Source organism: Lepidochelys kempii, chromosome 1 (assembly GCF_965140265.1).
Source record: "Lepidochelys kempii isolate rLepKem1 chromosome 1, rLepKem1.hap2, whole genome shotgun sequence".
Taxonomy (NCBI): Eukaryota; Metazoa; Chordata; order Testudines; family Cheloniidae; genus Lepidochelys; species Lepidochelys kempii.
In genome coordinates, this window is record NC_133256.1 from 281026034 (window position 1) to 281039242 (window position 13209).

A 13209-nucleotide genomic window follows, 5' to 3' on the forward strand; every position below is an offset into this window, starting at 1 on the left:
CCGAGGCTACCTCCTGCACCCAAATTCCCTCCCAGACCCCAAGCCCCCTCCATTAATATAGTAGAAATGTGCGGCCCATGACGACTTACCAAAATTTGTGGAGTGGCCCCTGTGAAAATTATCGCCCACTCCTGTTATAGATTGTTGTAATATGTCATAAATCCAGTGCTTCTACTCGGTCCATGATTTTTAGCGTTTAGCAAAGTTATGAATTTAAGCTCCCAGGCTGGTCTTTTGAAGGTGCTGTGCATCTTTGAGGATGGGGACTGAGAGGTCTGATATAGAGTGATCTCTTTGTGAAAACTGGTCATCCACAGGTGATAGAGTGCTTTTGTCATTTTTCTGTGCGAGTTCATTCAAGAGCATAGTGATTGGCTGGGTTTCACCCACATAGTTGCTATTGGTGCATTTAGTGCATTGTGAGGTACACCACATGTTGTGATTAGCATGTGTAAGACGCATGGATCTTGATAGGTATGTTGTGGGGGGTGTTGATTACCTCCCGCCCCTAGCTTTTTTCCCCTCCTTTCTTCTGGAGAGGTGTTCACTGGACACTTCACCTTAATGGTCCCTTGAAATATATGTTAACTACTCATGCTAAACAATATGTTCAACCTTATATTTAGCTGTGACACTGAGTACATTTCCCAGAACTGAAGAGCTGTGTGAGCTTGAAAGTTCATCTCTTTCACCAACAGAAATTGGTTCAATAAAAGATATTCCTCACCCAACTTCTCTCTTCAATATCCTAGGATCAACATGGCTATAACACTGTATACAGCTAATATTAAGTTAGTCCCATAATTAAGTACATTAGGCACTCAGGTACTACTGCAATGAGAGAGGTACAAGAACGTACATAGAACAGAGCAGATTTTTAGGCTTCCATAAATAAATCTGGATTACCTAATTTATCATCACTTTTAACCTCATCTCCTCACTTTTTGAGCCTAATATAAAGACTTACACACACTACCATCTCATTAAATTTAAACTACAATTTTATTTTGTGAATTAAAACATCATGAATGTTAAATTTAGAAAGCAAGAACTGCACACTACTTGCAAATAAAGACAAGGGAACGTGTAAGATAAATGCAGAATCAACCTTTTGATATTGCTATGCTTTTGTTTCACAACAATTTACTCTTATTTCCCTGTGCTAAACAGCAAGTGACTCAACATTTGGAAACACACAGGTAACATCCTTCAAAAAGGACATGGTATTTTCTCCCCATCCTCCTAAAAAAGTCTGTCGTATTTTTTACCTTTTTCTTTTGTTCTTCTGTGGCTTTAATGATTCCTGGGTCTGATTTCCAGGATTTTCCAAAATTGTAGAAAAGTGCAACACTATTGGCAAGGAATGGAAGATGTATAAAGAGAAAACTGAGATGTGTTTAAAGTCAAGGAATCTAAAGAAGTTCAAAATGAAAAAAATTACAGAAAGACCAAACCGGGCTGAATTAACACCATCTGTCAACTTGAAATAAGATGACCAAGAATCATTTTGTTCTAAAAAGTTGCCAAAATCAACAACACTTAAAATAAGCACAAAATATTGTGTCCTAAGGACATCTATTGCACTCTATAGTCTGTAGAAGTTTTCTTAAGGCAGTTTGACTGTCTGTTCATAACTATTTACACTATGTTAAAATATGAATTATCATAATTCAGTTATTCCTATCTGTTCTTTGTTTTTAATTTAAATTCCATATAATATTATCTCCTTAAAGTATTTCCTAATTTTACAGTAAACATCTAGAAGTTCTATTTATAAGATGCTCATTTGTCTGCTTATGTTTTCATTGTCTTAAAATTCCAGTAAAATCACCAAAAAGAATGCTTTTAACCATATAAGGGATTGTCTAACAGAGAATGATGTTACATGGCCATAATCCCTCAACCTATGCTCATTTCCAAGATACTCAACTCAGAATTTATACACTAATTTGAAAGCTCTCCCAGTGTAAAGCAAAATAATTGAAAAAGCAAAACTGTTGGGTTTTTTGGGTGCTGTTTGAAACATGATCCTCTTATAAGCAAATACTCATATTTCAGACCAATGAAAACCATTTTAAAATATATAATCTAATACCTATAAAATAAGAATTCTTAGTATTCCTGAAAGTGTTTATAAATTCAAAAGCAATACAAATACAAGGAATAACCACTAGTTTAAAAATGTTTCCTATGCTAGAATATACACAGCTTTATAGTGGTTTAAATAATAGAATTAACAGATTTCCTAGTAATACCCAATAATGAGCATGAAGTACAGCACTTCTGAGGGAGCCAAAAATCTGGCACGTTAGTGTACCATTCCGACTAACATGTACATGAGTAAAGTCACTCATGTGTGAAGTCCCACTGACTTCAGTTGTCATTGGGACTACCCATATGAGTAAAGTTTGTTATTTATGTACATTTTTGCAGCATCAAACCCTGAATATGGATTGATAAGCATAGTGTTTTACATGGCTGTATGTACTAAAATTGGCATCTGAACATTTTATGCATTGATAATCTGTAAAATTTTATGTGAGGAATTTTATGGAAAACTCTGAGAGTCAAGCCCACAGTATTTAAACAATTGTTTGCTGAAATGAAGTATATTTCATTAATTCTGTATGTCTTGTACCCTATCATACTCTAAACAAACTTCCTTGCTCTGATTCGGTTCTCTGAAGGAAGACACTCATTGTAGATTTGAACTGTAACTGAAAATGTTTGATAAGTTAATTTTAATTTTTAATATTGTGCTCTTCACAGTAGCCTCTTAGCATTTTAGCTCACTATAAAGACTAATTAAGCTTGAATAGAACAAGCTCTTTTTAGTAAATGTATAACTAGCATACCTCCATGTACACCATAACTTACTATATGCCCCACTGCATTTGATCTCTACTGATTAAAAGTTGAGTTTAATCTTTTTTTTACTAACTCAGTTTCTTGCTAAGTGCATTTTTTGAAATTAGCTCTTGCCAAAAATAAGTTCACTTTATTTATATTGCTTTAAGGGTTTACATTTTCTCTAAAATACTTACTATTTTCACTGATATTTGTGTCATAACAATAAAAAAGCAGGACAACTGAAACATCTTCTATTTAAAATCCCTTAAACAGACATCTGCTATGAACAATAAGGTACAACTGAAAAAAATTACGATTCATTCCAAATTACTAAATGTCACGTCTAGACTGCTAAAAAGAAATACAATGACAATTTATTTTCTGTCCAGTAAAATTGCTTTATAACCTTCAATTTGTGGCCTTACTTTTAATCCACTGTATTAAATCTACTGTATAAAATTTGGACAGTATGTTCCTGTGACCAAAACACTGCTCATGCACCTGGGTCCCACAAGCAGTAACTCAGAGATATTTTTTTTCTGCATGTTCCTCTCACCCTGTGTACCCTTCACTCACACAGATTATATGGACAGAGTCTAAGGATATGTCTATACTACAAAATTATGTCAATCTAAGTTATGGCGACGTGTAGCCACCACAGTAATTAAATCGCTTGGGCATGTCCTCACTACGCTCCTTGGGTTGTGGTGTGCATTCTCACCAGGAGCACTTGCACCAATTTATCTGACAAGTGTTTGCCATTGTGGGACGGCTTTTGAAAGGCAGCAACAATCAACGTAAGCAATGCAGTATCTACACTGACACTGCATCAACCTAACTACATCAACACTGACTCTATGCCTCTTGTGGAAGTGGAGTTATTAAGTCAGTGTAGTGGGCAAGTTACATCGGTGGGAGTGACATTTTAGTGTAGACACTTACAGAATTAGGTGGATGTAAGTTGCCTTACATCAACCTAACTCTGTAGTGTAGACCAGGCCTAAGAGTTCTAAGATAAAATGGCAAAGTTCAACCCCTCCCTTGCTATCCTTTATTAGGAGGACTCCATAAGATAAGTGCAGCGTTGATAGGGAAACTATCCTCGTGAAGACAGAAAATAGGCCATATGCGTACTGCAACTGAAAGGAAGGCTGAATGGGGCAGTAGGATTATGGATGAATGACAAGGGGATGGGAGTAGGTCAAATCTCAGCAGAGAATTTTGGGAAAATGAAAACAGGGAGCAAAAAAGTGAGGTGAACAAAGAAGAATCTGAGTGGGGGAAGGTTATGCTGACAGAGGCAATTCAGAAGCCTCCTGGGGAAAAGGGCAGGCACACTCTGGACATTAGAGTAATTTACTTCAAGGAAGACCTATGGCAATTTACAGAACTTTTACGGACACCTGCAGTGTATGTGGAAAAATACATGACACTTTGAAACATCTACAGTATAGGTGACATTCTACCTGGAGGCAAAGCACTGATGGCTGGAGCGGGATGAAATTTTTTGGATGAAGAGTTTATTTATCAGAAAATGCAGTTTCAGGTCTACAAACTATTTGTGAATTCATGTCAAGTTCATGGACTAATTTTGATGGAACCAAAAGAGTCAAAATGCTTTGTTAATATCAAAATGAAAATTTTGTTTGGACTTTTAGACAGACATTTTCACAGCAAGCAAAGGATTCACAAAGATGGTGTCTTTCCCCCCATAAAAGAGTTAGCCCAGTGGTTAACATGCTCTTCTGGGAGGCAGGGAGACTCAGGTTCAAGTCCACACACTAACTGAAACTGATGAGGAAAAGGGATTTAAACTTGGGATTCCCACATCACTGGAGAGTGCCCTAGCCACTGTGCTAAGGGATATTGTGAGATGGGGCTTTTTCACTCTCCCCTCTGGAAGCTGTTTTCTTTTCTTTTCTTTAAAGGAGCTTATAAGGGAGGCCCCACCCACCTCTTCCCTGCTGCCACTTTTGTTTGTTTGCTTTCGTCAAAATGCCTGAAAGTCTAAACGAAATTTTTCAGGTTAAAACTAAACATTTCCTTTTGACATTACCAGAAAGTTTTGTGTTGAAATTTTTCATTTTGGTAACATTAAAACATTGTGATTAACCGTTTTTTTTAATTTGTTTTGTTTTTAATTTCTACGCACTGAAAAATTTAAACAACTGTTTTTGGATCAAGCTGAAACTATTTTATTTATTTTTCAAAACTCCCAATGAACTCAAAACTCTGTTATCTGCCCAGCAAAAGTTGTGGCCTCACTTTTCAGCCCTAATATTTTCCTTACTCAGACCCAAGTAAAGAGAAGTACACAGCTGTAGGGGTGGCTGCAAAGCTGAAGTATAATGTTGGCAGCAACTGCCCCTCTGCAGATTTCCCACTCGGCAACTTTCTATGCAGTAAAGGGTTCCAGAAATATTTAGGTCTTAACCCTAAAGCAAAATACTAAAATGAACTTAACCAAGACACTTCCCGGTTTTCACTGTGTGAGACAAAGTGCAAAAATCCATGACCCATTTATTACCTTACTACAAAGTAACACCTTTCACTGTAATTATCAGAGCAGTCTGAACAATTATTATTGTCCCATTTAAGTGACAGAATACATAAATGGTGATGTGAATATTTGATTAGCTAAGTTCGATCCAAAACTGCAACCTATTTAGTGGCTTCAATTACACACAAATTGCTGTTAATTTATAACTACATATCAAGCAAAATATTGGTTGGAACCAGAGCTGTACATTGAAGGAGGGGGCCAGAGGGGGGAGAGAAAGAGAGAGTGTGTGTACGTAAGTGTATGTATATAAACACCGACATATCAGGACACTCCCCCAGAGCATTCTGAAGAAATCCAATTACTCAACAGGTCTCAAATCTACACTTCCATAACTAGTAGCCTCTTTGTCTTTTTGAATGTAAGTCTTCCTTTGTTCTTTTCTTGGATTTGTCTCTATAATTTTGACTGTATGTATGTGTGATTACTTCATTTTGTAAAGTTTTATTTAAAAAAACTATGATCGTCTTATCTGTTCAGCTATCAGCATTAACTGGCCAACTAGTAGAAATTTAGGGAGGGAATTTCAAAAGCATCTAAGGGAGCTAGAGGTCTAACTCCCATTGAACGTGAACGAAAGTTTATGCCTAACTCCCTTATCTGCTTCTCAAAATCCGACATTCAACCATTATAACATGAGGGGATATCAAAGGTGAAGAAAGGCATAAAAATGATATAATGTAGTCAGTTTTTAATTGGACTAGTGATTGCCATTGATTTGTTTTTTTGACTTGCGAGTAAAAATTATACTAGAAAGGCAGATCTGCTGTATAAACAAAAGGGTTTTCAAGCAGCATTTCTTGAAATAGACTTAATATTGTTCCTAATTCTTTCAGATTGGTGAAGCAAGACTAACTGCTTAGTAGGGTGCACACATGAAGTGTAAGATCAATATATGGTGGAAAATGAAACTCATCTGTTGTTTGGAAGCCAGATAGCATCATGTTCAATTTTTGGCAAATAAGAGCCAAAATGCAGAATCCTTAGACACTAAACCATCTCAGATTTGTTTCCCTCTCCTTACAGGTTTCCTTTTGGTTTTTCTTTAGTTGTTTACTTGTTAGATCTTTACTTGGGAATTACATGCCGAGTAAGAACATTCACTGGCAAATAAACATAGTAAACACAAGAAACTAGATAGTATTATAGGTTTCAGAGTAGCAGCCGTGTTAGTCTGTATTCACAAAAAGAAAAAGAGTAATAGTGGCACCTTAGAGACAAATCAATCTATTTGAGCTCACTTCATCGGATGTATTCCACTGAATGCATCCGATGGAGTGAGCTGTAGCTCACAAAAGCTTATGCTCAACTAAATTGGTTAGTCTCTAAGGTGCCACTCCTTTTCTTTTTTAGCTAGTATTATATTGATTTTTAAAAAGTTAAAGTTGTAGATCATTAAGAGTCATTTTGACATTTAAAGGTAAGTGCCCCATAAGCCTTTGCAACAACCTCATTGTATTCAAAAGTGACATTGTGAAAACTAAGTTACTATTAGTATTTTTTCATTAGGGATGAGTGTTTTGTGACAACCTAGTTGAGAGACTGAATTCTGTAAGCTGTCATAATTTAATTGATAATTTTAAGTTAGAAGTCTTTGTAATAAGATGCCAAATTCATTCTAGTTCTTCTGGCAAATTGCCCTATAGCTTTATTGAAAAAAAGAAATTACATGCCTGCTTTATTTTTGTAGCATAAGACAGAGAACTGTGGTCAGAGTAAGAATCTTTATATTTTTACAGCTTTACATGATTACTTAGAGCAGAGCACAATATTTCTTTATTCTCTGTAGTGTCGGTAAAGTGATATCTGATGAAATTCCTCGTTGTGGCAGTTTTCATTAAATGAATCTGGCAAGTCATTTTACTCAAAAACACTTCCAAAAGGATTCATTACACATCAAGTTGCTTTATGGGGACTTTCAAAGCAATAATATTAAGTAAAAATAATACTTTGCATTTCCATATTGCCTTCTATCTAATGATCTCAAGATCTGTTTAGTTTTCATGATCTGTTCTACTTTAAATTTATGTTCATTTCTGAAAGTGTTATAAAGTAACATTTAACAGTCCAGATATGTTTAATAATAAGCACTCTTATTTATATAGATAACAATTCAGTATACACAATTCAACGTCCAGTTAAGGTAATACAACTTTCTACTTCAGAAGCCAGTGAGTTAAGAAACTGAATATCATGACAAATATTTAAAAACTTTAAGATTAACAGCTGATTTTCTGCAATTCCAGGGTAGTCACGTGAAAAGTGAAGCAACTTAGCTAAATCACAAGGTTTCACACATTAGGCTTTCTGTTGTATCTTAAACTGATTTGTTTGTTACAATCCCTGTCTGATGTGGCTCTAAGTGGTGGGAGTGATCACACAATGCAAACAAAATCTATGTTTATTTCTGTGGAAATGAACTGAAATAATTTAAAAGTAATTTACCTGAAAGTACATTATGATAGTAATATGTGATACAGCAGGTCCCCAGTATACGTCGGGGTTGTGTTCTTGAGAAGGGCGACGGATACCGAAATGACATATACCGGGGACCTGCTGGTAGAACAGTGGTATAGGCAGAATGGGACACTCGGGTGACAGCCGGAGGGGTAGGAGTGATCTGGCCAGGGGCTCCCGGAAAAATGGGGGGAAGGCGTAAAAATGCACCCCCACACCACCACCTGCTCTGCCTCCCCCACCCCGCAGTGCTCGAGGCTTGCCCAACTCTGCCTGGCACTCCTACTGGGAGGGGAGTGGGATCAGGGTGCAGGGGCTTGCCCCGCTCCGCGCTCCAGCCAGACCCCACTCCGCGACTGGAGCGCCGGAGCTAGGCAAGCCCCGGTGCCCCGACCCCGCTCCTCAACTGGAGTGCTGGGCGGGCGGTGTGGGGCAAGCGCTGAAGCGGGAGCAGAGCCGGAACTGGGGAGGGGTGGGCCTGGATGTTAAGTAGGTGAACTGCGGCCCACCCATGACTACACATAGCTGTCGCTCATCAATAGGGGAACGTGTTCCAATTTACATCAGTCCCAATCCACATCAGTCCCAATCCGCACATCCGTCGTTTACAACTTACTGCAAATGGTGGATATGCGGCTTGGGACGGATGTGAATTGGAACACGTTCCCCTATTGATGAGTGATGGATATACAAAACAACAGCTAAGAGGGAGACATATACCCCCCAGCAGTAATTGAAAATGGCTCCATGTGTCCCACTGTGTCTTTTGTGTGTTTACAAGTGGAATTTGACCCCATATCTGTTGTAAAAATACAGGATATACAGTAGTGTATGAATAATAAAGCTGTTTGTGCAATCTCTTCTCAAATACAGCTGAGTAAGATATTTGCAAATCCCTAACAAATATCAAAATGCTCTTTTATAGGAATAATTTTCCAGGATATCTGCATTTCATAAACTAAACTGTTCATAGTATCATTTTTCTCTGTATAGACATAGCATGCAACTGATTTTAGATATTTTCTAGCCTCTCTTTTATACAATGCAAGATTTATAACTTAAAGCAGCTTACAGAATGTGAGCCAAGTTAATTCCAGGCCAAAAGAAGTTTGTAGTTAAATTTCTCCACTGATATGAAAAGGCATTCCCATTTGTGTATTTTAACTTGACAAAGAAAGGGACCTGAAATTTCTCTTTAAATTGATAAGTTTTGCAGGGGAAAGGGGAACAAAGATACTATGTGCAGCATATCATTTCATAGAGGTGTTTTTTTTAGTAATGGTGCTGAATGCAAGACAGTTCATCATGATTTTCAGATACAAATCAAAGAGCCTTCTATAACTTTATAGAATGTGCATTGTGCTTAAAATTTTAGTGTGTAGCCTTCATTCTTTTCCATATTGTATCTGGAAATGAGAGTCATCAAATTGCATAAAGCAACATTATCCAGCTGATGTGCATTCATTTGCTTTAAAGAGGATTTAATCTACACGTCTGCTTCCGTTTTCATAACATAGCCACATGATACTACAGCCAGTTATTTAGTACAATCATCAGAAAAAACAGACCTAAAATTCTCTTTCCCTTGGTTTGCACAAACATTTTCTATTTGGTTCAGGACTGCTTCTGTTACACAGATCATCCATTGCGGATTCTCAGCATGTGTTCTGAGGTAAAATAATTTGCCCCAAACACTCTAATATCCAGCATTCATTCTTCTCACTACTTTTTATACTAGATGTTTAATTTCTACACTTATAGATGAGGAGGTTACTTATCTGTAATCGGAGGTTCTTTGAGATGCGTGGTCTTTATCTGTATTCTACTGAGGGTTTATGGATATGCACCATGCATCCTGAGCCAGAGATTTTTCTTGTAATAGTGTTCATTGATCCACACATGCACCTGTGGCTCACCTCACGGGTGCATACCAAGGTGATAAAAGCTGGGGAAGACTGACCGCGTCTCCAGTTCCTTCTCTACCGCAAATCCAACAGATCCACAGCAGAGGGAAGGAGTGTGGGAAGTGGAATACAGATAGGGACCACACATATCGAAGAACCTCCAGCTACAGGTAAGTAACCTCCTCCTCTTCTTCTTCGAGTGATGACCCCATTGTATTCCACTGAGGGTGATTAACAAGCAGTATCTAAGCCAGAAGAGGGTGCAAGGACGAGAACAGTTGAGCGTAGGACACTGTGCTGAATGAGGCATCTGTCGCAGAGTTCTGCACCAAGGCATAATGTGTGGCAAAGGTATGCACTGAACTCCATGTGTCCACTCTACATATATTCTGAGGCAGCACATCATGGAGGATGGCTGTGGTTGAAACAGTAGAGGCAGTATTGATCTTGCTTGCTGACCTAGAAGGAACGTAGGCAGGAGGAGCAGATTTTTAAAGCCTGGATTTTTGGCATAGTCCAGTACCCGCACGTGGGTACTGCAGTGGGAGTATTCACGGGGATCCACAATAGGGCCAGCACAATGGATCCGGAGGGTGCTGAGGAGGGCCTTATGGCACAGGAAACCAGTGGCTCTGCAGCAGCTGGAGTGGAGGATACTGCCACAATGTAGAAAGCCTCCGTTGGTACTCGTAGTGGCAGGAAAAGATGGATGCCCCCTGACTTTCATTCAAGTCCTCCAAGCACGAAAACTCAGCCCTGGTCTACACTAGGACTTTAGGTCGAATTTAGCAGCATTAAATCGATGTAAACCTGCCCCCGTCCACACGATGAAGCCCTTTAATTTGACTTAAAGGGCTCTTAAAATCGATTTCCTTACTCCACCCCTGACAAGTGGATTAGCGCTTAAATCGGCCTTGCCAGCTCGATTTTGGAGTACTGTGGACACAATTCGACGGTATTGGCCTCCGGGAGCTATCCCAGAGTGCTCCATTGTGACCATTCTGGACAGCACACTCAACTAAGATGCACTGGCCAGGTAGACAGAAAAAGAACTGCAAACTTTTGAATCTCATTTCCTGTTTGGCCAGTGTGGCAAGCTGCAGGTGACCATGATGGAGTCCCAGAATCGCAAAAGAGCTCCAGCATGGACCGAACGGGAGGTACGGGATCTGATCGCTGTATGGGGAGAGGAATCCATGCTATCAGAACTCCGTTCCAGTTTTCAAAATGCCAAAACCTTTGTCAAAATCTCCCAGGGCATGAAGGACAGAGGTCATAACAGGGACCCGAAGCAGTGCCGCGTGAAACTGAAGGAGCTGAGGCAAGCCTACCAGAAAACCAGAGAGGCGAATGGCCGCTCCGGGTCAGAGCCCAAACATGCCATTTTAGGGGGTTCAGCCACCACTACCCCAGCAGTGTTGTTTGACTCCTTCAATGGAGATGGAGGCAATACGGAAGCAGGTTTTGGGGACGAAGAACATGATGATGATGAGGTTGTAGATAGCTCACAGCAAGCAAGCGGAGAAACCGGTTTTCCCGACAGCCAGGAACTGTTTCTCACCCTGGACCTGGAGCCAGTACCACCCGAACCCACTCAAGGCTGCCTCCTGGACCCAGCAGGTGGAGAAGGGACCTCCGGTGAGTGTACCTTTTAAAATACTAAACATGGTTTAAAAGCAAGCATGTGAAAGGATTACTTTGCCCTGGCATTCATGGCTCTCCTGGATGTACTCCCAAAGCCTTTGCAAAAGGTTTCTGGGGAGGGCAGCCTTATTGCGTCCTTCATGTTAGGACACTTTACCACTCCAGGCCAGTAACACGTACTTGGGAATCATTGTACAACAAAGCATTGCAGTGTATGTTTGCTGGTGTTCAAAATCTGTTCTTTATCTGTGTTATCCTCAGGAGAGTGAGATATAATTAATGGTCACCTGGTTGAAATAGAGTGCTTTTCTTCAGGGGACACTCAGAGGAGCCCATTCCTGCTGGGCTGTTTGCCTGTGGCTAAACAGAAATGTTCCCCGCTGTTAGCCACGGGGAGGGGGGAGGGTTGAGGGGGTAGCCACGCGGTGGGGGGAGGCAAAATGCGACCTTGTAATGAAAGCATACGTGCTATGTATGTAATGTTAACAGCAAGGTTTACCCTGAAAGAGTGTAGCCACTGTTTTATAAAATGTGTCTTTTTAAATACCGCTGTCCCTTTTTTTTTCTCCACCAGCTGCATGTGTTTCAATGATCACAGGATCTTCTCCTTCCCAGAGGCTAGTGAAGCTTAGAAAGAAAAAAAAAAACGCACTCGAGATGAAATGTTCTCCGAGCTCATGCTGTCCTCCCACAGAGCACAGACGAATGCGTGGAGGCAAATAATGTCACAGTGCAGGAAAGCACAAAATGACCGGGAGGAGAGGTGGCGGGCTGAAGACAGGGCTGAAGCTCAAATGTGGCGGCAGCGTGATGAGAGGAGGCAGGATTCAATGCTGAGGCTGCTGGAGGATCAAACCAGTATGCTCCAGTGTATGGTTGAGCTGCAGCAAAGGCAGCTGGAACACAGACTGCCACTACAGCCCCTGTGTAACCAACCGCCCTCTTCCCCAAGTTCCATAGCCTCCACGCCCAGACGCCCAAGAACGCGGTGGGGGGGCTATCGGCCAACCAGCCACTCCGCCACACAGGATTGCCCAAAAAAAAAGAAGGCTGGCATTCAATAAATTTTAAAGTTGTAAACTTTTGAAGTGCTGTGTGGCATTTTCCTTCCCTCCTCCACCACCCTTCCTGGGCTACCTTGGTAGTCATCCCCCTATTTGTGTGATGAATGAATAAAGACTGCATGAATGTGAAGCAACAATGACTTTATTGCCTCTGCAAGCGGTGATCGAAGGTAGGAGGGGAGGGTGGTTAGCTTACAGGGAAGTAGAGTGAACCAAGGGGCGGTGGGTTTCATCAAGGAGAAACGAACAGAACTTTCACACCGTAGCCTGGCCAGTCATGAAACTGGTTTTCAAAGCTTCTCTGATGCATACCGCGCCCTCCTGTGCTCTTCTAACCGCCCTGGTGTCTGGCTGCGCGTAACCAGCAGCCAGGCGATTTGCCTCAACCTCCCACCCCACCATAAACGTCTCCCCCTTACTCTCACAGATATTGTGGAGCACACAGCAAGCAGTAATAACAGTGGGAATACTGGTTTCGCTGAGGTCTAAGTGAGTCAGTAAACTGCGCCAGCGCGCCTTTAAACGTCCAAATGCACATTCTACCACCATTCTGCACTTGCTCAGCCTGTAGTTGAACAGCTCCTGACTACTGTCCAGGCTGCCTGTGTACGGCTTCATGAGCCATGGCATTAAGGGGTAGGCTGGGTCCCCAAGGATACATATAGGCATTTCAACATCCCCAACAGTTATTTTCTGGTCTGGGAATAAAGTCCCTTCCTGCAGCTTTTGA

At 40.6% G+C, this 13209-nt stretch overlaps 1 protein-coding gene across 3 annotated transcripts in view; it reads right to left on the reverse strand.

Annotated features, from left to right (window-relative positions):
* ZDHHC17 (zDHHC palmitoyltransferase 17) overlaps positions 1-13209 on the reverse strand; it is a 128662-nt gene that overhangs the window by 26885 nt on the left and 88568 nt on the right. For all 3 annotated transcript variants that reach the window (XM_073327711.1, XM_073327710.1, XM_073327709.1), the window contains one exon: positions 1269-1391. In XM_073327711.1, the coding sequence (XP_073183812.1) occupies positions 1269-1391 (123 nt within the window). The remainder of the gene's footprint in view (positions 1-1268; positions 1392-13209) is intronic.